This window comes from Microtus pennsylvanicus, chromosome 4 (genome assembly GCF_037038515.1).
Source record: "Microtus pennsylvanicus isolate mMicPen1 chromosome 4, mMicPen1.hap1, whole genome shotgun sequence".
NCBI lineage: Eukaryota > Metazoa > Chordata > Mammalia > Rodentia > Cricetidae > Microtus > Microtus pennsylvanicus.
The window spans coordinates 110,475,568-110,499,612 of NC_134582.1; the positions used below are offsets into that span (position 1 = coordinate 110,475,568).

At 36.3% G+C, this 24,045-nt stretch overlaps 1 protein-coding gene across 2 annotated transcripts in view; it reads left to right on the forward strand.

Annotated features, from left to right (window-relative positions):
- Sugct (succinyl-CoA:glutarate-CoA transferase) overlaps positions 1–24,045 on the forward strand; it is a 661,530-nt gene that overhangs the window by 128,491 nt on the left and 508,994 nt on the right. For both annotated transcript variants that reach the window (XM_075971076.1, XM_075971078.1), the window contains exon 9: positions 22,163–22,258. In XM_075971076.1, coding sequence (XP_075827191.1) covers positions 22,163–22,258 — 96 coding nt within the window. The remainder of the gene's footprint in view (positions 1–22,162; positions 22,259–24,045) is intronic.

A 24,045-nucleotide genomic window follows, 5' to 3' on the forward strand; every position in this document is an offset into this window, starting at 1 on the left:
GCCATCACTACCTAGCCTCTAGTGGTTTAGCTCTGCACTCGGATCTATAGGCAAGCTTTATTTGTTAAAACATAAACAAAATATCACTACAACTTGGGATGAAACTGGGGGGTTGGCTTTGTAGGGGAGGAGAGTTAGGGTCTTCAGTTAACTTGCCTGTTTTCCTGTTCTGTTTAGATGGTGTGTTCTCAGTGAGTACCTGCTGGTGTTGGACACTGGCATAATAGGATGAGTAGGGGGAAGGAAGGGCGGGGGAGAAGATCTTTGTTATCCACTGGGGATGGGCTTGGCTAGGAAAGAGAGATGATATTGGGTTTTCTGATGCAGAGCTGTTGATGAGATTCTTGTTGGTATTCTTGAGAGGAGATGATAGAAACTGGTCAAGTATGTCGGGGACCCCAAAGCAGGAGATCTGAGAATGTCTTTGTTTGATGCCAGAAATGTCAGAAGAGACTACACATGAGCACATGATTACAACCAAAGGAAGGCACATGAACACCCTATGGTGGGAATAACAGCAATGAAAGCTCCTCCTTAGGCCTCACCCACATTTCTGTCATGCTATTTTGAAAACTTCCAGTCTAGTTTCTTGATGGTACCCTATTTCCTAAGATTCTTCCAATTATATGGGTCTCTCTCCCCCCTCTCTCTGTCTCTCCTGCTTCTTCTACTCCTTTATCTTAAACTTCTACCTTTGAATCTAGAATAAATGTCTCTTAAAACTCACCCTCTGTGGTCTGTGAATTTTGTATTTGAATCAGTGAGAAAAGGACCCAAAATGCCAGGTTGGGTGGTGATGGTGCATACCTTTAATCCCAATAGCTGGTAGGCAAAAGCACGTGGATCTCTGAGTTCATGGCCAACTTGGCTTACAGAGTTAGTTCCAGGACAGCCAGAGAAACTCTGTCTTGAAAATCAAACCAACCAACCAACCAACCAACCAACCAACCAACCAACCACCGATATGCCACTGGTTGAGGCAGCTTTGGTAGACATTGGGTTTTCTGGGACTCTTACTCCTCAAGAAAGGCTTTATTTCCAATGATACTCTCATATTCCCATATCACTAATTTGGGTCCTGTCAATAAACTCCCCTCAACTCTAGCTGGATCCTTTCTTAAATGTTCCTATGTTCCCTTAAGGATGTTCTAGGTAAAAAGATGTTGAAAATCAGAGATAAGTTTTTCAAAGTGATTAATACTGTAATATTTGATTTCTACCCTTACCCCAAATGTATATTAAGAATAATGTAAAAAATACAAGGGAATTGATTTTTCTTTATTTAAAAGCATGACCCTTGTCTCTCATGATGCTTCGAAACATGTTTATGACCTTCCCTGTTCTTTCTCTTCCTTTTATTGCCATTTTCTCCAACCATTTGTTTCTTTCTCTCCCATATCCATTTCTTTAATATCTTTGCTTTTTTTTCTTATAGTAAAATTGATAGTTTAAGGTAGGGTAAAAATTTAAAGTACTTGTTATTTCTAATATTCTAATAAAAAGAATAAATATTATCATGGTAAGATAAGCCTTATATTAGATACAGGTTTAGTGAGATGCAGAAAAGATACAGTTTTAAATATGGTGCAGTGACAGAACTCAGCAGGTCAAGGAAGCAGGACCATGAATTCAAGGTGAGCCTTGGCTATTTAGGAAGACTCTCAGAAAAAGTAGAAAAAGCTACAAAACCCAATAGAGACGCCTGACATGCTATTTAACCCTCTAAGAGGAACCCCATTGATGGGAAAGTTTTAGGAGCTTTCATTGGATTTCTCTCTCTCTCTCTCTCTCTCTCTCTCTCTCTCTCTCTCTCTCTCTCTCTCTCTCTCTTTACCAAATTATGTCTTGCTTTGGAAGTTTCTTGTGCTGTTTTTCACATAGTGGGTAGAAGTTTGTGTTCATGCCTCCAGGGAAAAATGGTAATGAAAGCACTATTGTCTTTGGAAACACAGACCTATATATTAGGGCTGGATGAGCAGCAGCCATCTGCAGAACCCACTTGATGTGACATGAAAGGGGATTATCCTCACTAGATTGTATCTAGTTTCAGGTTCACACATTCCTATTGACACAATCATTTAGTCAGAGCTTTTGTTTGGGGAAGGATGTGTGTGTGTGTGTGTGAGTTTGCACATTTGCAGGTTTTCAAGGTTTCCATCAACTCTATAAACGTTTTTATTTAACTTTAATTTCTTTTTGAGACAGAGAGTCTTAGTGACAGTGTCCTTTGCTTTACAGAAGCTTCTCAGTTTTAGTAGGTCCCATTTAGGCCAGGCTGCCTAGCTCTATATAAGCTTTTAGACAAACTAAAAGGTTTTCATAGTTTTGATAATCAATGACTTTTCTCTTATAAATATAGATCTTAGTTTTTATACCTTGTGTATGTAGTTAAATAATATACTTACCCTCAATAACTCCCATTTCTTTTTATTTTACTTTTCCCCCTATTGGCACATATTCATTGTACACAATACTAGGTTTCACAAGGACTTTTTCTTTCAAATATTTAACGTATTTTAAGCATTTATGCAATAGCTGTGCCCTCCTCTGCCATTAGTTCCCTTTGTTACAGTTTTACTTTTGTTTTGATGTCATGTATACATACATGAGAAATCTATTTGGACTAACTTTTCACTTTATACCTTGAAATTTATATCGTAATGTTTTATGTGCTGATATAACACAATAGAAGAAGAACAAAAAGAAAAAGATGTATGTTTCATTTGTCCACAGTGTTGAATTTGGGTCTGCTCTTCCAGACTTTTAATTTTTAAGCAAGCATAATGACCCCTGCTCCAAATTTTATCATCTAAAGCTTGCTTGCGTAGTGTATGACTGTAGTCCAGGAGTTGCAATTTCAAAAATTTACATATTCCAGGCATCTAGTTAAAATGAGTGAACCATGTCAGATAACAACATGTAGAAATAGGATGAACATGGGTCTACTCAGCCTATTTTAGAAGCATGCATCCTGTCCCATCTGAGGGAACTGTTTGCCTATGTTTTGGAATGCAAGCAAAGGCTTGCCAACTGGTTTCATTAAAAAAAAATCCTATAAAATGTAGTACATTCCAGTTTTCATTGTGTATCCACTTCCATATAGCTGATTTTAGTTCAGTCAGTTTTTGCTAAGAACAGTAAGACGAGATTCCATTGGTACTGGAAGCAAGTGCCAGCCAATCCCAGCACACTAGCCCAATAAGGCAAGAAAATTTGTGGAACATACTTAGTCAAAACAAACAAACAATCAAAGAAAAAACCCTGACAAACTAAGTCATGTTTATGAACCACCAGTTTTCAGTCTTCTGGAGTTAAATAGTAATGTCTGTCTTAGAAATCTAACTATAAATACATTTTGCTATTTTATATTAAACTTTATATGCTTAATCAGTGGATTAAGTATGACTCACCCTCTAAATTATAGTGTATTAGTAGTGTACCTACAATTTTTTATAAAGGTAAAAATCAAAGATCCATGAACTATTCTTTGACTAATAAAAATCAATGCATTTGCAGTTTCCAAAACTGACTACCTGGTTTGGCATCTGTTTCTGCTAAATGTATTGTATCTGAGAAAAATGTAAAACGTCGCCCTGCTTCACTGACATCCCTTGTAGTCTGTAAGCAGGCACTTTAGTTTTTATTTCTTTGGGTAATTTATCTTTAAATGATGAACTTTCACGACTTTTTCTTTGAGCATTTTTCAAAGCACTTATAGGCAGAGAGTAAGTAGCGGTTACTTTGTGAATTTAGGGGTCAGAACTTTGTGTCTAGGAAGGTGAAGTAGAGGAGCTGAACTGAGAAAGAGATTTAAGACTCGTGACAAAGGGTTTAAATTTCTTTCCACAAACTGTCTAGGACATCAGAAAGGTACAAAGCTGGTGTGCTTTTCCTAACTGTCACAGCCGCCAAATGTTAAGATGTAAGTGGAGGATATGGCTAAAGGAACAATTGTCTGACGAATATGAGAAATTGACACAACAAAGCAGATCTGCTCCTTAGAGTTTCTAAAAATCCTATTACTGTCTTCTAAATATGAAAACATACTTGTGGCTACGTGAGAATGCACATCATATTTAAGTGTGCTGAGATAGGGACATCTGAGAATATGGATATAGGATACAGTGTATCATCAAAGGCTGACTATGTTGGTGTACCTTTGGGGGCTCTTAGAGGTGATGGGGAAATGTTCAAACATGTCCACAGTTATAGCTTAGATGTTAAAAGCCTCATGGTTTGTGTCATTGTTGATGAATTCTGACTGATTTCCAAGGTTCAGTTTTTCTCTGTGAAGTCATGTGTTTATGGTCAGTCAGTGTGTATAGTGAATAAAATAGCCTCATCACTTCTGTTCCTGCGAAAAACCTCCCTAACTTATGAAGAAGACCATATATAGCAGTAACATTTGTTAACAGCATTGTATATGCTTAGGACACAGAAGGTGGAGGTGTGAAAAGAATGTACTTGCCATGAAAACTTAGCTTTGGGATAAGCATTTTTGTTTCTGTTCTATGTATAACCTTCCCATGTCACAAGATCATAGAATATATTGAGTATATCTTTTCACGGGATAATAATACTAACCTATTCCCTTTGACCACTATAGCTTGGCACGTAGCATAACACCTGAACAAAGTAACCATCCAATAAGCATTTGCTGAAGGAAAATAAGATGCAAAATTCTAAAATGTTAAAAAAAGAAGAGGAATTAGTAATTAAGGATACAAAACACATTTTCTCTCTCTTGCATGTGTAGAGTTCTTTCTTATCCATTTGTTTTTACTAACTAAGTCAAATCTTGGCATTAATACTTGCAGTCATTCCATGGAATTTTTTTTGAGGTGTAATGACCTAACGTATATATGATATGTTGAATCATTTCATCACTGACATCATGACTTCCTGTTCTAGTCTACACCTGGTGTTGTACTTTCTCTCAAAACTCCCATGATATCTCTTTGAGGAATCATTACTAAGGAACATAGCTATGTGTTGTAGTCTAGTCGGTCTGCTCTCTAGTCTGGGAGCATTCCACAGCCCTCAGTAGTATGAGCAAGCCAGACAAGGACTGTGTCAACTGCAAGGTGGATCATAAAAATCATCTTCAGATACACAGAGCTGGAGGCTAGCCAGTGAGCAGATGTAGACATAGTGTAAGTCAGTCACATTTGCTCTTGTGCCATGGCTTGGTTTGAAAGCTGTTGTTACATGCAGGGTCTTTTATTGAGTTCCATTACTTAAAAGTTCTTTGACAAGCCTGGATGATAAAACCTTCCTTCCTTCCTTCCTTCCTTCCTTCCTTCCTTCCTTCCTTCCTTCCTTCCTTCCTTCCTTCCTTCCTTCCTTCCTTCTTTCCTTCCTTCCTTCCTTCCCACATTCTCTTTCTTTCTGCTTTTTCTTTCCTATTGCTATTTTCCTTCATTTCAACCCTGCCCTCCCTCTCTTTCTCTTCTTTATTTCCACCTCTCCCTTATCTTCTCTTGCTAAGTCTCGCAGGCAGTTGGATACTTCTGGGCTCTGATGATTCTCCTACATAACTCTTCCAATTACTAATGGCAGGTGTGTGCACTTGTGCCCAGTTAATCTCCCTTTCGTTGAATTCATTGTAAATTGAGTACTGAAGTTACCACTCACTTCATCATAAGAGAAAATGACATCTTGACACGAGAATTTTTAATGCAGGAAACAGAAAACTTGGTCACCATTTTTGAGTTGTTTTTTTTTTTTGTTTTTTTTTTTCTAGTCAGGGTTTCTCTGTGGCTTTGGAGCCTGTCCTGGAACTAGCTCTGTAGACCAGGCTGGTCTGAGTTTTTTCTTATGTAAATCTGTTGTGAATACTACCAGATAGCCAACATTAGGTCAGGTGCCTGTTATTTTAAGATGCTAACCAGTCTAAGAGACCAGATCCCACTCTGGGACAGAGTTATGTTTTGCTGTTTTTTGGCCTTATAGCTCTGCCCCCTCAAAATTACAAGAGAAATTTATAGGTCTGCCCAGTATCTGAAGTCATGTAGAATAAACCAGACTAAATAATATGGTATGGCACTTCCTACAAGTCCCTCTCAAAACCTATACAAGGCAAAATATGCCCTTTGGAGGATTTCTCTGCAAACTCCCTTCTTCCCTTTGTCCCTGCTATGTTTTCTGTGGTATCTAGCTATTTCTCATATTCTCCTAATGAAGCTCTTTTCTAGATCTTTAAAGAAAAGCTCTTTTTCAGCATGGGGATCCTGGGAGAGAGTAGAAGGGGAGGGGTCAGAAAGAGAGGGGAGTGGAGAAAAATATATAGCTCATTAAAAACAGTAAAAAAGTTAACCACAACAACAAAAAGATAAAAAAGAAAAGCTCTTTTTCTCTTCAAGGCCCATTATGCAGTCTCTGATATGATGCACTGTTCTTCTCCAATTCTTCACTTCAAGCTCAACCGTGGCCCTCTAGTTATATGACCTTTTTTCCTACTAAAGCTCATATCTGAAGGATAATTTCAGATTATCTTTTCTTCAACTGCCACCATCTGTCTCCTTAACAGACACAGCATATAAAATCTCAGGTTCCCATAACTGGATTGTAGCTACATTTAGTTATTGCTACTTGGACATCCTAGTGCACTTTTAAATCAACTTAATCCTCTCATGGACAAACAACCAACAAACCCAACTTCTTTCTTTATTAAGAAAGCCATTTCTAGAAGTAAATTCACAGTCTACTTAAAGTTCAAGCTAAAAGCATTGAATCCCTCTTTGTGACTTCTCTTCTCTATTTCTTGTCAGAGGCTGCTCGTTTGTTCCTGTCTGCCCAGATCTGAAATAATCACACAAAAACTATATTATTTGAGATACTGTTTGGCCCAATAGCTTAAGCGTATTTCTAGCTAGCTCTTACATCTTAAATTAACCTAGTTCTATTATTTTATATTTTACTATGAGGCTTGTGGTTTACCGGTTAGGTTCCGGTGTCTGTTTCCTGTGGCTGTTACATGGCATCTCTCTGACTCCACCTAATCTCTCTGTACAGCTCTGTTTGGATTTTTTACCTGGCTTTACTCTGTTAAGCTATTGGCCAAAAGCAGCTTCTTTAGTAACCAATGGTATTCACAGCATACAGCGGGGAATCCCACATTATATACTTTGTTGCCAGGATTGTAATTCTTCTCCAAAGACAACAATAACTTTATGTAGGAAAAATGACACTTTGGACTCTAGAAGCAGTCAAGGAAATGTAGAGATCAATAAGAATCAGAATTCATTAACTTCTCAGCTTTTGAGCTGTCCAGTGTTCTCTTGCAGAACCCATTATTCATCCCAAAAGAAGACTCATTCTTTCTCCAAATGGTGCCTGATAAACGTTTATCCGCTTCTGACTTCACAGAAGAGTCGTTTTACCTACCCAGTGTCCTTAATATCATCATAGGCTGTTTGTAGTCTGAGTCTTGATTCCTGAGTCTGAGTTTCTTGTTCTCCAAGCCTGGTGCTCTCTTTAGCCTAAATATGGGGCCTCAGATCATGACATACTCTCTACTTCAGACTTCATCTATCAGTCTAGTATATAATGAAGGAGACTTGTTCTTTGATCTTTATGGGAAGAAACAAAATTTAAAGAAAGAAAAGAGGTAAATTTCAGCCTGTTCTTAGTCCATGCCTATGCTTTATTATGCCTCTGTCTTCTATGGAAATTGTACCCAACTTTCCCCTTTTCTGCTGAAATATTTCTACACTATGACTCACATCTGAAAGAAAATAAAGCTGTTGTTCTGTCACCTATTCACTAGTGTGTTGAACAGTTACCAGATGCCTACAGCGTGTCCAGGTGTTCCTGATGCTGGAGAGAGGGCTGCAAACACATAGCCATGAGATCTTTGCTTCCTTATGTTTGTGTTCTAGTGGGCAGAAGTCCAGAAAACAATGACTCTTCTTTGAGAGAGCCAGAAAAGCTTTGCTGAAACTTAGGCTGAGCTTAACTCGTACATTATTTTTCTTTCTCCTACTTCTTGCATAGGATTATGTGCCTTCAAGTGTTCTTTTTCTGCTTGCTTAGTTAGATGAATTTATGTTTAGTATGTTTTGTTTTTTTCTGTTGTTCCCAACAACAAACCCTTTATTCTTCCTGTGCACTTGCTGGAGCTGCTCTCCTTCCTCCCCACATTGCCGTGGCCTCCCACGTTCTTCATTCATTCCTTAGGCTCCATTATTTTTGAATTACACTCGCTGTGTTATGGCCACTGCAACTTAATGTTCACTTGTGATGTCCTGATCATTAAATCAATGCTTTGCTTCCATTTTTATTCTAATTCATTTACCCATTTATTCATTCAACAACACCCATGAGATGTCCATTTTATGACCTTGCCCATATTATTACTTCCACTCAGAGAGCCCTTTTCCTTGATTTTGTCAGGCTAAATCCTTTCAAAGTGTCAGTTCAAATTCCACTTTTTATCTCTATTTGATTTGCACTTCTTATTATGAATTCTAAACCCTCATTTACTGAGAAATGACAGTTGAGAATACTTACTAAATATATGCTAAGTGAATAAAGGAATCAATAAAACTAGTTTTTATATTGTTCACAGTACCTTTAAATACCGCTGATGTTGACACTGTTATATAAACATACATTTTGATGAATTAAATTTATTGAAAACATCAAGTAATATTTATTTAAGACATATAAAGACATAACATAGGAATAACATGGCATCATTACATGCTACCGTTTCACATTTCTACTTACTCGTCACATATACTAGTAGCTTTTAATCAGTTTTTGAGCTCTCTGATTGACTGGGTCAGTGGTTCATGGTAAAAATGATGTCTGAGGTGTTATCCTAAACAAGTTTTTGAAATTGTACTTTGTTCTGCTGTCAGGTCTTACTTTCTGAATTTGATGTCCAGTTCCTACACATCTAGTTTTATTCAAATGGATTGGTAAAATTATTGTGCTTAATGCAAATCTATTTTTCCTTTGAATTTGTATGCAAAACAAACACCAATTTGATTTCCTATCATTAGTGCTCACTCAAAGGGATGGAAATATTCCTTTTGTCCAACTTAAAGACTCTGACAAAGAAGACTTGATAATACGGCTTATCTTTTCTAAATAAATGAAATTGAGATTTAAAAATTGTATAACAAGTTTATTGGATTTCAGTGATTACAGGCAAAATATTTTTGATTGAAATTTATTCCTAATTTCACTGGAGTAGAGGCCAAATCATATTTATAGAAAAACAGATAACATTAAGTAAATACTACACTGAGTATTACATAACAAAGAATCAGACTTAACTGGGAAGCTTACTAAATTACCTAATTTAAAAGATGATCAAACACTATTTTTTTTTCAAATAGATCCTTTTAAACTTTTCTAATAATGAGATCATTCAAATTTTAAGAGTTTGGTTTTGTATGTAATTTAGTATAGAATCCAGACTATCTGAGTCAGATCTGGCTCCTTTGTTTACTTACTAGGTCTGTGAACTTGAACAGACTATTAAACTTTATGCCTCGTTTTCTCTTTTTTAAAATGCAATCATCATGGTACTTCTCTCATATGGTCACTATGAGGATTAAACTGATAATGTGTATAAACAACTCACATTAACAGTGCATTACCTGTGCTTTTATCCTTACTAAAACCTCAAACTAAAAAGAGAAGTATGACACAAATAAATAAAATTCTTTTTATTCCTATTTTCTTGTTTTTGTGGAATGCTATGTTGAGTATAACAATTGATACCATCTTATTCAGAGCAACAGTGCTAACTAATAAGAGACCCTTGAGTGTGGGCTTGTTGACTTTCCCCCATAAAAGGACAGGACAAAGTGATCATTAGATTCTTGCCTAAGAGACCAGCTACTTCCTTATACAGCCACGTTCCCAGCTATATGTAATTTTGCCCCATCTCTTCATCGTTTTGGGAGATGCTTGGTTATTTAGGAAATAGAAGGCTGCCTTAAGCGTTGGGGGAGAGGTTGATGACTCTATCTGTAGTTAGAAGGGAATCATTATCCATGCTAGAGTGAGATTTTTGATAATACAGTTATTTTGAAGTCACTACTATTATTGCTAGTAACCTATCACCTGTAAGTCAAGGAAAACTGTTGGGTTTCCATAGTGGGATTGGATGTATTTGTTGCTTTGGTTTGTCTTTGGTGCCTTACTTATCGTGAATAGATGTTTGTTTATGACCCTCCCCTCCTCCTGGTTCTTGAAATACCTTTCAACATAGGTTGACCAAAATAAGTTATCTACTCCTAAATGTTTTTTTTTCTGAGATCTAGTTGTTGTTCTGAAAGAATCAGTTCTTAATTCACTTGTGAGGAATATAAGCCAGTCATGGTTGTTTATGCCTGTAATCCCAGCTTCTTTAGGGAGCTAAAGGCTCTCTTTACTGTATAGAAGATTTTTAATTTTATGAGGTCTTAACATTTGTTGGACTTAATTCCTGGGCAACGAAATTACTATTCAGAAAGTCCTTTCTTACACCTGTATTTTGAAGGGTACTACCCATATTTTCTTTTAGCATTTCAGCCTTTCAGGTATCATATTGAGGGCTTTGATCCATTTAGAGTTCATTTTTTTTTGTGTGCAGGGTGATAGATATGGTTCTCATTTTATCCTTCTTCCTGTTGATGTCTAGCACTATTTGTTGAAGATGCTGTCTTCTTTTTGTATTTGTTTTTGACATCATCAAATATCAGATGGCTATAGGTCCATGTACTTATGTTTGTTTTGGGTCTTCTATTTTGTTGCATTTGTGTTCATGCTTGTTTTTGGGTCACCACCTTACTGTTTTTGTTACTATAGCTCTTCAATATCTCTTGATGTCTCCATTGGTAATCTTTCCATCGTTGTTCTTTTTTTTTCTCTGAGGATTGATGTGGCTATCTTGGGTCTTTTGTGGTTCCATATGAATCATAGGATTTGTTTCTATTCCTGTTAAGAATATCATAAGCATTTTGATTAAGATTTCACTGAGTCTGTACATTGCTTTTGGTAGAATGGTCATTTTCACAATTTATTGCCATGAGAAATCTTTCTATTTTATAGTGCCTTACTTTCTTTTTCAGAGATTTGCAGTTTTCATTGTAGAAATCTTTTATGTCCTTAATTAGGTTTATTTCTAGATGTCTTATTTTCTTTGAGACTTTTGTAAAAAGAGTATACCATGATCTCTTTCTCAGCATATTTGCTGGTGATATTTAAAAGGGCTACTGATTTTTTGTAATTTGATTTTCCCCCCACCATTTTGCTAAAATCGTTGATTGTTTCTTGAAGTTTTCTCATAGAAATTTCAGGGTCTCTTATGTACAACATCATATCATATGCAAATGAAGTAATTTGACTTACTCTCTTCTTACTGTATTCATTAATTTACTTTTTCCCCCTTTATTGCTCCAGCTATTGCTTCAAGCAGTATAGTATTGAGGAGTGGTGATAGGGGCCAGTCTTATCTCTTTCCTGATTTTAATGGAATTGCTTCAATTTCATTTTCCAGTAGGATGATATTGGCTATGAGTTTGTCATATGTAGCTTTTAGTAGGTTGAGATGTGTTCTTCCCAGTACTATGCTTTTTAGGTCTTTTATTATGAAGGCATGCTATATTTTGTCAAATACTTATCTTCTTCTATGAGATAATCATGTGATTTTTTTGCCTTTAAGAAAATTTATATGGTTGATTATATTTTTTGACTTATATATGTTGAACCATCCTAACATCTTTAGGATAGAGCTAACTTTACTGTGATGAATGATCTTTCAATATCTTTTTTTTTGGCAAATATTTTGCGACCAGTTTTAACATACATTCATTAGGGTTATTGGCTTGTAACATTTTTGTATGTGGGGGCAAAGTGTGTTAACTTTTGGTATTAGAGTTATACTGGCTTTATAGAAGAATGCGGAAGTACTCCTTCCCTTTCTATTTTTTTTTAAAAAAAAATCTTAGGAAGTATTAGTTGTAGATCTGTGAAAGTCTGGTGTAATTCTGCTGTGAATCCAATTGTGCCTGGGCATTTTTTTTTCCTTCAGAGGGATTTTTATTTTCACTTCAAACTCCTTTGTTATTGGTCTGTTTAGATTGTTTTTCTCTTCTTGGTTTAACATCAGTGGTTTTGATGAATCTAGAATTTCATCCATTTCTTTCAAATTCTCCAACTTAATGGAGTACAAATTTTTAAAGTATTCTCTTACGATATCCTGAAATTTCTTTGGGGTCTGTTGTAATCTTTCACTATTCATTCTGATTCTGTTAATTTGGGTCCTCTCTTCATTTTGGTTAGCTGGACCAAGAATCTGTCAATCTTGTTTATCTTCTCAAAATAAAACAAAACAACCCCTTCTCCAAACTGCTCTTAGATTTTTTGATTCTTTGTACTGTATTTTTTGTTTGTTTTGATCTCACTTACTTCTTCTCTGAGTTTTATTATTCCTTGCCATTTATTGGATTTGGGTTTGGTTTGCTCTTGCTTGTCAAAAGTCTTGAGTTGTAAGCCAGGCGGTGGTGGCGCACGCCTTTAATCCCAGCACTTGGGAGGCAGAGGCAGGCGGATCTCTGTGAGTTCGAGACCAGCCTGGTCTACAAGAGCTAGTTCCAGGATAGGCTCCAAAACCACAGAGAAACCCTGTCTCGAAAAACCAAAAAAAAAAAAAAGTCTTGAGTTGCACCATTAAGTTATTTAATTGTACTTTCTCCTTTTTAATGTAGTCACTTAGAGCTATAATTTTCCTCCTATGACTGCTTTTAATGTGTCCCAGGGGCCTTCTTGTATTATGATTTTAATTTCCATTTAGTACAGAAATTTAAAAATTTAAAAATTATTCTTTGATCCATTCATCATTCAATAATGAATTATTTAATGTCTATGTTTTTGTATATGTATTAGAAGTTTGTTTGCCTTGAATTTTGTTTTTAAAAATTATAGTTAGATAGTATACACAGAGCTATTTCCACTTTTCTGATATTATTAAGATCTGTTTTATGTCCCAGGATATGGTCTATTTTAATGGAATTTTAGTGGCTTGCTCATTAGAATGAATATTCACTAGTGTTTTAGTGGAATATCTTGTAGATATCTGATAAACCCATTTGATGTATGACATCATTTAATTCTAAATTGTCCTTGTTCATTTTTTGTCCAGATGAACATTATACTGGCTACAGTGGGATAATTAAATTCCGTAGTATAATTGTGTTAGTGTTAATATTTGTCTTTAATTCCAGGAATATGCATTTTATGAAATTTGGCTCATCTGAGTTTTGTTCTTATATGTTTATGATTATAATGTCTTCTTGGTTAATTGTTCCCTGGATTAGAATGAAGTTTCTTCTTTATTGCTTCTGGTTAGTTTTAGTATGAAGTCTATTTTATTGGTTGCCATTTCCTTGGGTGCTTTTTTCCAGTCTTTCTCTCTTAGGCGATCTCTCATTTAAAGCTTAATATCTTGTAGACAACAGAAATATTAATTTTGCTTCTTTAATCTGTTCATCTACTGTATTTCTTTATATTTGAAAATTGGGGTAAGTAATATTTAAAGTTATTAGTGAAGGTGTGTATTGATTGAATAATTTTGTTGCTTTTCTGCTATTAGTGTTCCTAGTCATATTTGTGTTTCAGTAGCTATGGTGTTATTCGTTTACTTTTTAAGTCTCTTGACTGTGCTTGTTCCTCTTGTCATTCTAGAGTATTCTTTCAGTATTCTCCATAGAGTTGCTTTGGTGTACATTAATTCTATTATCGTACTTATGTCATATAAAGTTTTTGTTTTTCTTTCAACTATGGATAATAGTTTTTCTGTGTAAAGCAGTCTGTGCTGGCAGCTGTGATATTTGTGAATTTGCAGTACATCTTTCCAGGTACTCCTGGCTTTCAAAGATTTTTTTTTTGGCAGGGAAAAAAAGCTGTTATTGTGGTGTATTTTCTTTTATATGTGACTTATGATTTTCTTTGTGGATTTCACTACTTTTCTTGTTCTGTATGTTTAGTGCTTTATGTATTATTTTCATGTGGTCAGTTTCTTTTCTAGTCTTTTTACTTGGTGTTTTGTGTGCTCATTGAATCTGTATAGGTATGCCTCTTCTTAGTTTGGAGAAGTTTTCTTCTATTATCTTGTTGATGATCTTGTCTATGCCATTGCCCAAGGATTCTTTTCCCTATCTATGTCTATATTTTAAGACTTTGTACTTTTTATGGTATCCCAAAGTTCCTGTGTATTCCTTTACTATGTTTAAAAGCTTCTTTTCATATTCTTTTCTTGTATGGGCTAATTACTTTTTCTTCAGTACTGATGTTCTTGATCCATTCTATATATAAGGCATTTCCCCTGAGTTTTATATTTGGGTTATTAAGTTTTTCAGTTTTATTTTCATGTCAGCTTGAATTTTACCTCACTGTTTTTATCTCTTTGTTTAATTTGGATTTCAAATACTAGATGGCCTTAATCATTTCATTCATCCTTGTATTTGTGTTTTCCTAGGCATCACTTGTAAAAGGAGACTGCTCATGCATTTCCTGGCCAACCAGACCTGAATAATCACTCAGAAACTATATTAATTACAACACTGCGTGGCCTATTAGCTCAGACTTCTTCTTAACTAACACTTGCATCTTAAATTAACCCATTTCAACTAATCTGTGTATCACTACAAGGTTGTGGCCTATTGGTAAGGTTCTGGTGTCTCTCTTCTTCGGCAGGTACATGGTGTCTCCTTGACGCCACCTACTCTGTTTCTCTGTTTCTGTTCACATTTCTTGTCTGGCTTTGCTCTGCTAAGCCATTGGCCAAAACAGCTTTATTCATCAACCAATAAAAGCAACACATATAAAGAAGCACATCCCACATCATCTATATTCTTCTGGGGTCTTTGATGGAATTGAAGAATAGATAGTTATATTTATAGTTTTCCTTAGTTATGATAAAAGATAAAATCGATATAAAACTTTAGACTCACAAATATATTGTAACTGTCATTCTTGACACCTGATTTTTTTATATGTAATCTTACTATGCTAAAGTTAAAAATCTTTGTTTTTAATTAGACAGAAAAGGGGAGATGATGTGTGATGTCCTTCTGTATATATGTTGTTTTCATTGGTGGATGAATAAAGCTGTTTCAGCCAGTGGTTTAGCAGAACAAAGCCAAGTGGGAAATGTGAACAGAGATAGATAGATAGATAGATAGATAGATAGATAGATAGATAGATAGAGAAAGTAGGCAGACTCCAGAAGACAGCATGTAGCTGCCAAAGGAGGGAGATGCCAGAACCTCGTGGTAATAAACAGACTAATAGAAATGGGTTAATTTAAAATGTAAGAGTTATTTAATAAGAAACCTGAGCTAATAGACTAAGCAGTGTTGTAATTAATACAGTTTTTGTGTGATTATTCGGGTCTGGGTGTCAGGAAACAAGTGAACAGTCTCTGTTTACAATACCTCACACATTTCTTCTCTTTAAACAACACTAAATATATGCACTATGTTGTGCTTGAATATTTATGAACATGTGTATAAGAAATATAGTAAAAGAAAAAGAAGCAATGAATTTGAGAGGGAGTGAGGGAGGGATATGCCAGGGGTTGGAGGGAAGAAAAGGATGGAGGAAAATAATGTAATTATATTTTAAATAAAAAAAAGAGGCAAAGCTTCAAGTAAAAGAAAGATAGATGATATAGACAGAATGACAAGAGGGTCCCAAAAATATTTGGAACAAAGGGAAATAGCTGACTTGTTAAAAATATTTTTGGATATGGAGGAAAATTCCACATGTCATGACTTAATTTGTGGTGGTCTAAGTGGCAAGGAGCATAGAGGGAGCTGGGTCCTGGGCAGGTCCGTACATTTGGAGAATAGTATACCTTTTAATTCTACTAGATAGAGATGAACTACATCAGGCCATGGTCTTATTTCTTCAGGCTGAGGGATATGATTGCTTAGGGTAACCATTATTTTTTTATTGTTTTTATTGAGAATATATATTTTTTTGCTTCCCTCCCTTCCTTTCCCTCCCCTTCTCTCTCTGATGATCCCCATGTTCCCAATTTACTCAGGAGATCTTGTCATTTTCTGCTTTCCATGTAGATTAGATTCATGTATGTCTCTCTTAGGGTTCTCTTTGTTGTCTAGGTTCTCTGGGGTTGTGAACTGTAGGCTGGGGTAACCCATTATCTTAAAGGAGTAGGTACATGCTGTAATACAGTAGAGAATAAGTAAATCATCCAAACTATTGAAAAAAAGTACACGATGTTACATGAAAACTTCAGAACAAAAAGTAACCAGTAGCTGGCCTGACAATATGTTTATCAGGAAAGTAAGTCTCTGTGGTGAAATCCTGGGAAGAAGATGTGCCGGCTTAACCACAGTCTGGTCAGAGCTTCAGTGATTATAAGATGTTGAAATGTTGCAGTTTCTGAGCCTAATTACTTATTAATTTGCATTGTCTTGGCTCCATATTAGCTACTTATTACCAACTTCTGTGTGTTATTTAACATTTTTATGATTTAACTTTGGCATGTCCAGACCCATAGCTTCTCCTAACCAAAAGACTAAAAATGCTGTCAGACAGCATCTGAGGCCCATGATTGACTGAATTTCCCATGCTTTTCTGTCAGTATCTTTTTTTTTTGCCTTGGAACTTTTACATGTTATGTTTATTCTTTTTCTTCCATCTTTTTTCTCCATCAGGTGCCTTAATACTTATTTATTTTCTCATGTATTCATAAGAACAAAAGAGGTTAGAGTATACTCCATCTATCTATCTATCTATCTATCTATCTATCTATCTATCTATCTATCTATCTATCTATCTATCTATTTTCTATCTGTCTCCCTGTCTTTATTTCTATCCATCCCCACATCTAGCACAGTATATTTCATATAATAATTTCAAGCATTTACTTAATCAACAAATACTGATTGCTATTTAAATTACTAAAACTGTCAGTGTTGAGGTTTTGTGTTACATGCATGAGAGCATAAAAAGGGTTTAGGATACACAGTATTTCCCATAAACTTGTCCCTAATTTAAAAAGAAAAAAAGGAGACACAGATACCGTTATAACATAGGGAAAACAATGGAGTTGGAGTAATTAAGTAGCTGTGTGGCCTCAGACAAGTTATTTCTCTTCTATATTCTTTTATGTATCCATGTATAATGTTAAACTATTTGATTTAACATTGTTAAAACTTTGGTATTCAAATTCACTGTGCAACTAAAAGTACACTAGCCTCATGATTTTTCCCCATGTTCTGTCCCTAGGGTACTTGATTCAGAAGCTTAGGGGTATGTTACAAGAATTCCTATGTTCCTCTCTATTGTAACAGTGATACATGCACAGCTATAACTATGTTTGAGAAGAACTAATCCAGTGCCTTTTAGTTTTGACATCTTATTGCCTTGTAATTGTAGAACAAGTACACCTTAGAAAGTATAGCAGAAATTAGTTGTATTAAGGTACTTTATTCATTTAAAGCCAATAAATATTTATTTGTTTAGGTAAAGAAGATGGGGCTTGATAGAAAAGATCATGTTAAAATTGATGATTAAGACTGGGTAGAGAGGGATGAATAAATGAATGTTTGCTTAGTATTTAGGGTAGCATAATTATTGGCCAGAATCTACAGAGTTGCAACAGGAGGAAAATGACCTGTTTTGATGCAATGAACCATAGTTCTAGTTTTCTTTTTGCTTTTATAGTTGATTTTCTCTTGTAGATGAAATATTTTATTCAGTTTGCTTGTTGGAAATATAGCTTGTGGTCAGGTGGTGACAGGAATCACAAGGCTTCTTTGTGAAATAAAAGACTGCAACATTCCTCAAGCCTCTAGAGACTGTGCCTTTTGTGATCCACTTAAGGTTAGTCCTCATTGGTCTTCTGGTTAGATACAAAGACTATCAGGACCACTGTGTTATTTAAAATAATAGATTTACTGCAGAATTATTATTATTAAATCAAAGTTGGCTTTTTTTGTTTAGATGAAACCATATAAAAGCAACATTCTGAGTAAATTATATAGCGTCCACTTGATGAACTAATGAGCCTAAGTTTAGGGGATGAAAGTAATGATCTAATGCAATATTTAGAATGAGTGTTTAGTATGTAGTTATTAACCTAAAAGTCACATCCTGCATTCTTTTAATTTGTGAAAAATTTGTCACTAATTGCCCAAGAAACCTCTGATTTTTCATACAAAATCACCTCATAGCTGTTGACTTTCTCCCCCTTCTTCTGCCTTAAAATACAGCCCTATAAACAGCAGATTACTCTCAGATTTGTATGCCCTCTTTAAACATTGAACTGCTAAGTTTAGCCCCATTGCTCTCTTTTCAAAAATAGAATTCTTCCCCCAACCAACTTTGTCTTTGAGAAGCTACCAACAAATCATGGTTTTATTTTAATGACAACTGGTTTAAAATCTTATTTAACCTTTCTACCCACTGAGAACCTGGTGATTCTGAAACACTTTGGAGATTAATTACTGATGTATAGAGGAAATGGATATTATCTTCCACTTAGAAGTAGTTTGATAGGTAAGTTCTGGTCTTTAATTCAAATTTACTCCAAATAAGGCAGGGTTGGGCAAAGAAAAGTTAAAAATTGAAAGGGCTGGGCAGGTCAAAACTGATCTTCATACTGAGTACCAAGACATCTATGGTTATGTGTAGAGACCCTATCTCACAACACACACACACACACACACACACACACACACACACACACACACACACACACACACAGAGAATTGAAAGAGAAAAACAAGATATCTAAGGAATAAGGTAGCCAGGATGATGGTCAACCTTGAGTCTAGCCCTTAAGTATCTCATTTTAGGGTTTGCAGTTTCACTTTGATCATTTCTCCATCTCCTGCCTCATGCATCTTTGCTGATGCTGCTGTAGCAAGCATCTGTTGACTTTGAAATAAGAAAGAGACATAATAAACAAATAGTGATTCATTTCTGTGGTATTTACCTTTATGAATCTGAATTCTAACCCTGTAGTCTCATCAGTCTTTTAGATAGTGACTTTCACTGGGATTTCCTTGAAAGAAAAAACAAAATACATAGGCCCTAAAAAGAGATCCATGAAAAAAGTATCTGTCTTACAGAACTCAGACGTCAGAAAATGTCCCCAAAATTCAGGAAGAGGCATCATGAGAAAATAATTACTATTTTATCTCTTTTATCTTATCATTTAACAGCTTAAAGGCATAGTCGGGTTAGAAGTACAGTTGTTAATTGAAAACTTCGAGATCATTTACTAATTTGCAGTTTGTGTTTCTATTGTCTGTGGGTTACATCATATGCTTCATCCCAAGCACTTGGGATATTATCTTTCTATACATTAGAGCTTTACATATTTTATTTGATTTTGAAATAGTTTAAAAACCATAAGTTTAGCTAAAATGATCATAACTTTATAGAGAAAATATTTGGAGGTCAAAGAGGTTAAATTAGATGCCAAAGTCATATACCTACTTGCAAGTTGGAAAACTTAGAAACCATGACTCTGGAATTCCCTTTCAGGGCATTTTTCACAACAAAATGTTCTTTTGATTTTGCATTTTGAAAGACACAGAAGTGGTCTGTGAAATGATCATTAGCACTAGGCAGTCCAAGCAGCCCTGGAGTGTTTCATGGTTCAAATGCCCAATACCAGATGGAAGTCCAGAAGTGAATGACTCAGAATTTATTAGCTTTGCCACCTGGGTAGTACAGCCAAACCAGCTGCCACAAGGCAGTTCCAATTTCAGCAGAGCAGTAAATGAACACAAAAACGAGAGTCAGTCTCCAAAATAGAGGAAAATGGTTGATAAAACAGCAAGATGCACTCAGCATGTTTCCTATTGATATCTCTTGTAAGAGGTACACTTTCCATGCCGGGCACAGGGCAAGCAATGGTTAAGGCACTTTGTCCTGAAAAATCAATACCTGAGTTGTTCCAGAAACTTCTAGCAGTTTGGGGTGTGTTTGAATTACAGGCTCGGTAGGTGCCCCATCACAACTGATGACCTAGAAAAGGAAAATTAAGCTTAATATCGAAGCTATATCATGAAACCAGATATTTTCTTGTAAATTATGAAATCCCTTTCATAGTTTTGATATCTGAGGCCTATATATCTAGGGATCCTGAGATCCCTTATAGATGGTCATAGAAATCCTGCCATTATCTTTATTTCCTTATGCAGATTTGAAAGTTTACAGGTTGTGCTTATGATCCCAGTACACAGCAGGAGAATTGCTGCAAGTTTGACGCTAACCTGGCCTATAAAGTTTGTTCCTGGGTATCCTGGGTTATAGACGGAGACTCTGACTCGAGTCTCAAACCACTAGCAGATGAACCAAAATCAAAATAAGAGGGTTTTCAGTATCTGTTCCTAGAACATTAAGACCCACAGAATGAGGCTGAGGTTTCTTATGACCCCTAAATAGATCTATGGTGCTCAAAACAAAATGAGCCTAATAATGAAGGCATGTGGATCAGACCAAGTTGAGAGAGAGAAAGTAATTTTTGATTAAATTAGAAAGGTTTGATCATTTTTATTTCATTTAACTTTCTTTATTTTATTTTATTGAAAAAAAGGAAAAAAAAGTTTCCGCCTCCTCCCAGCCTCCCAATCCCCTCCCCCTCCTCCCACCTCTCTCCCCCTCCCCCCACTCCTCTCCCCCTCCCTCTCCAATCCCAAGAGCAGTCAGGGTTCCCTGCCCTGTGGAAAGTCCAAGGTCCTCCCCCCTCCGTCCATATCTAGGAAGGTGAACATCCAAAGTGGCTAGGCTCCCACAAAGCTAGAACACTAAGTAGGATCAAACCCCCCTGCCATCGTCCTTGGCTTCTCATCAGCCCTCAATGTTAACTTTCTTTTTATTTATTCATTGTGTCTTTCACTTCATGCATCTCAATCCCATTCATTTCCTGTCTCTGCTTTCTCTCCTCGGCCCTTGCAGCCTACCCGCCCCCCTCCCCCCATAAAATTTAAGAGAAAAAAAGAAAAGAAATAAAAAGGATGGGGGAATCTCATCATGGAAGCTGCAGTGTGACATAATAAGTCAAACAGTAAACCCCTTTGTCCATATATCGTTACTTGCAAGTGTTCATTGCGAAGAGTCATTGTACTGGTTCGAGGCCTCTGGTTTTTGCTATGCTATCAATACCGAGCGTTCACTGGAAATCCTCGTGGTTATCCTGATGTTGCCCTGTGCTGTGAAGATTCTGCAGCTTTGTGCCTGCAGGACTGGTCCCTTCATGTGCTTCCAGCAGATCACAAGTGGGGAGGGCCAATTCTGGTTCTGGGCCTTGGTAGTTTCAGGATTGGTCAGTCTGCCAGCTCTTCCTTGTCCTCACCACCAGGGTGAGCTCTCCTGCATTGCCCAGTCTTTGAGCAAGGGGCAGGTCCAGTTTTCCCGATTTCATCTCCTCAGGACCAGATCTCCCACATCTACACCTTCAGGGCCAGTTCTACTGTGTTGCCCAGGTGTGGCAATTGGGGCCGCTCTCCCAAGAGCTGCAGCAGACGAGGAGCAGGGCTAGCTCCTCCAGTTTTATGACCTCAGGGCCAGCTTTCCCACCTTCTTCAGTCCTTGACAGGTGATGGAGGGGAAGGAAAACTTATTAATGAATTTTAAAAGATCTTGTATTTCCATGTCAAAAATGCTTGGGCTTTTTTTTTTTCAAAATGCAACTAAATTGCCTGAATAGAATCTTGGCATTATTTCTCTTTATATTATGAAAAGCTCAGAAGACTGTAGCTCCTTGCTTTGGTTCACCGGCCTTAGTGATGATGCAGGATGTTTAGTGTTATCATGACGAAAAGAGTAAGGGCATAGCCAGAGAGGGGAGTTCATATACTAGTGACTAACATATCCTGTTGTGGCTTTTTTTTTCTACCCAAGGCTAGATCAAAATGCCTATGGCTTTGTTGACATCTGTCTTCAGATGGCCTTTTCAGGGGATGAATTTCTTCGTGTTTATATTTCTATACTGATTATCATTTAATCATGAACTAACATTCTCTCTTTGTGTGAAGCGAATATAGACATGTATATGTTCTCACTGAATTTGAGTCTTTTCCCCTCTATGATGACAGGAAACAAAGTGGCTTTATAGTATAACAGTTTCTTAATTATTACAGGCAAACTAACTCCTTTTCCTCCTATTTTATTCTGGCAGGTGGCATGTTTGACCCAAGTAGGTGCTAATTATCTTATTGGCCAAAAGGAAGCAAAACGCTGGGGCACAGCTCATGGCAGCATTGTTCCTTATCAGGTATGACTTAGCCTTTGTTATTATAAACTGCAGGTCTGTACAATTTGACTCTGGGAATATCTTTTTAATAAGTCCTCCAGGGTTCTTCTATAAGGCATCTCTGACTTATTATAGCAAGGTTCTGTTGTTCTTTTAATTTTTATCATATTTCTTTACCAGAAGATTTGTGACAGAACCCTTAAGAGGATCAAAGGAACAAACAGAAAGGGAATTACTTTGGAACTCATAATATGATCATTTCTTAATTTTTTCCCCCTCTTTCACCCAAAACCTTTTGTTACGCTATTTACTGTAGCTACTTTTTAAAGCATGGTGCGTTATCATGCTAGTTGTAAAACAAATGTTACTTTCTCCATCTGACAACAATATTCTCACAGGGTTAGAGTCAAGTGAAAATCTGTGTGTGATGGATCTTCATCCTTGGAGAAAAACAGATGGTTTGAACTGCTGTTCTTTATTAAGTGTCTAAACTTAACCTCAGAATTTCTGGACTTTGACTAGCGCAAGTGAATATGGAAAAAACTGCGATCATTCAGAAATGACGAAAACTCCACTACTTCTTCCAAGCCACCAGCCTTAGCCTAGCCTAACTGCTTATTTCTTTGCATTTCCTTTTATTTGTCAGACTTTTCATATTATGTCATGACGGTCTTTCTCATCACTCCTCTCATATCCGGGAGAAACGTAGGCAGTGTACCCTGGAAGTATCTGCTCAATAAAGGAGTGGATTTTGCTCTAGCTATTTCAACATGCATATTCTTGACTGGAAGCAGAAAACTGGTTTTTTTTTTGTTGTTGTTGTTGGGAAAGCCACCAGCACTTCCAGTCATCCTTCCAATGTTAAGAGATTATTTCCTTGGGTAGGTCTAGTTTTATTTCCATTTATTTTAAATCCAAATTTGAGGAAAACAATCCAGCGTGAACCCAGTATGTTTCCCTCTCTTGTTCTGGGTTTGGCCCTTCTGCACATGAGACTCTGCTAATATTTCCTGGTACAAATGCTCTTCTCAAGCTGAGTTACCTTCTGGGATAATTATAAGTTTGGAGGATTTCTCCTTGTTTTTGTTTTTTTTTCTCACTAGTGGATTCTTGACATCTTTAGGGACATTTGCTTCCCTAACTAAGATTTTCTAGTGGCTGGCTCTGGACATCAAGCTAGACTTTCTTACCTTGATTCATAAAAGTCATTGCACTTTTGAACTGATTAGAAATAATCAGATTCATCATTCTTATTTTTTAAATTAAAAAAAGATCTCACACCTAGATTGAATGGAGAGTTTCCATCAGTGGCCTCTTGGTTCTGTGCTTATGTATTTTCCGTGATTCTGCCAGTGACAACAGTGTGCTGTGGTTTCAGGTCTCTTCAACTCTTTTCACTGTTTCTTCTCCTGCAGTTTGCTCCTAGATCAAGGGTATGGTTAAGCGATTCATAATTATGATTGATGATGAAAATTCTTGAGGGAGTTTTAGCAAAGCACAGTGTTAGAATTTGTGTGAATTCATCTCAAATAATGGAAATCCAGGCTTCAGTCTTTGATGTATATGGAGAAAGCAGCATTTCTGTGTTGGATAAGTTTGTAGGATAATTCTAAGTCACATTGCAAAATATAAAAGTTTTTTTCATTTTCTTTTGGGAAAAATAGAATATTCATTTTAATAGCTTGCTGTAAAGCTTAGCGATCTCTCCTGGGCATCCATACCTAGAATTTTGGCATCCCAAATAAGCTATTAATTATTTTACTGTGAGGAGAAAAGAAATTCAGAATCTTTGGTCTTTCTGTTAGAAG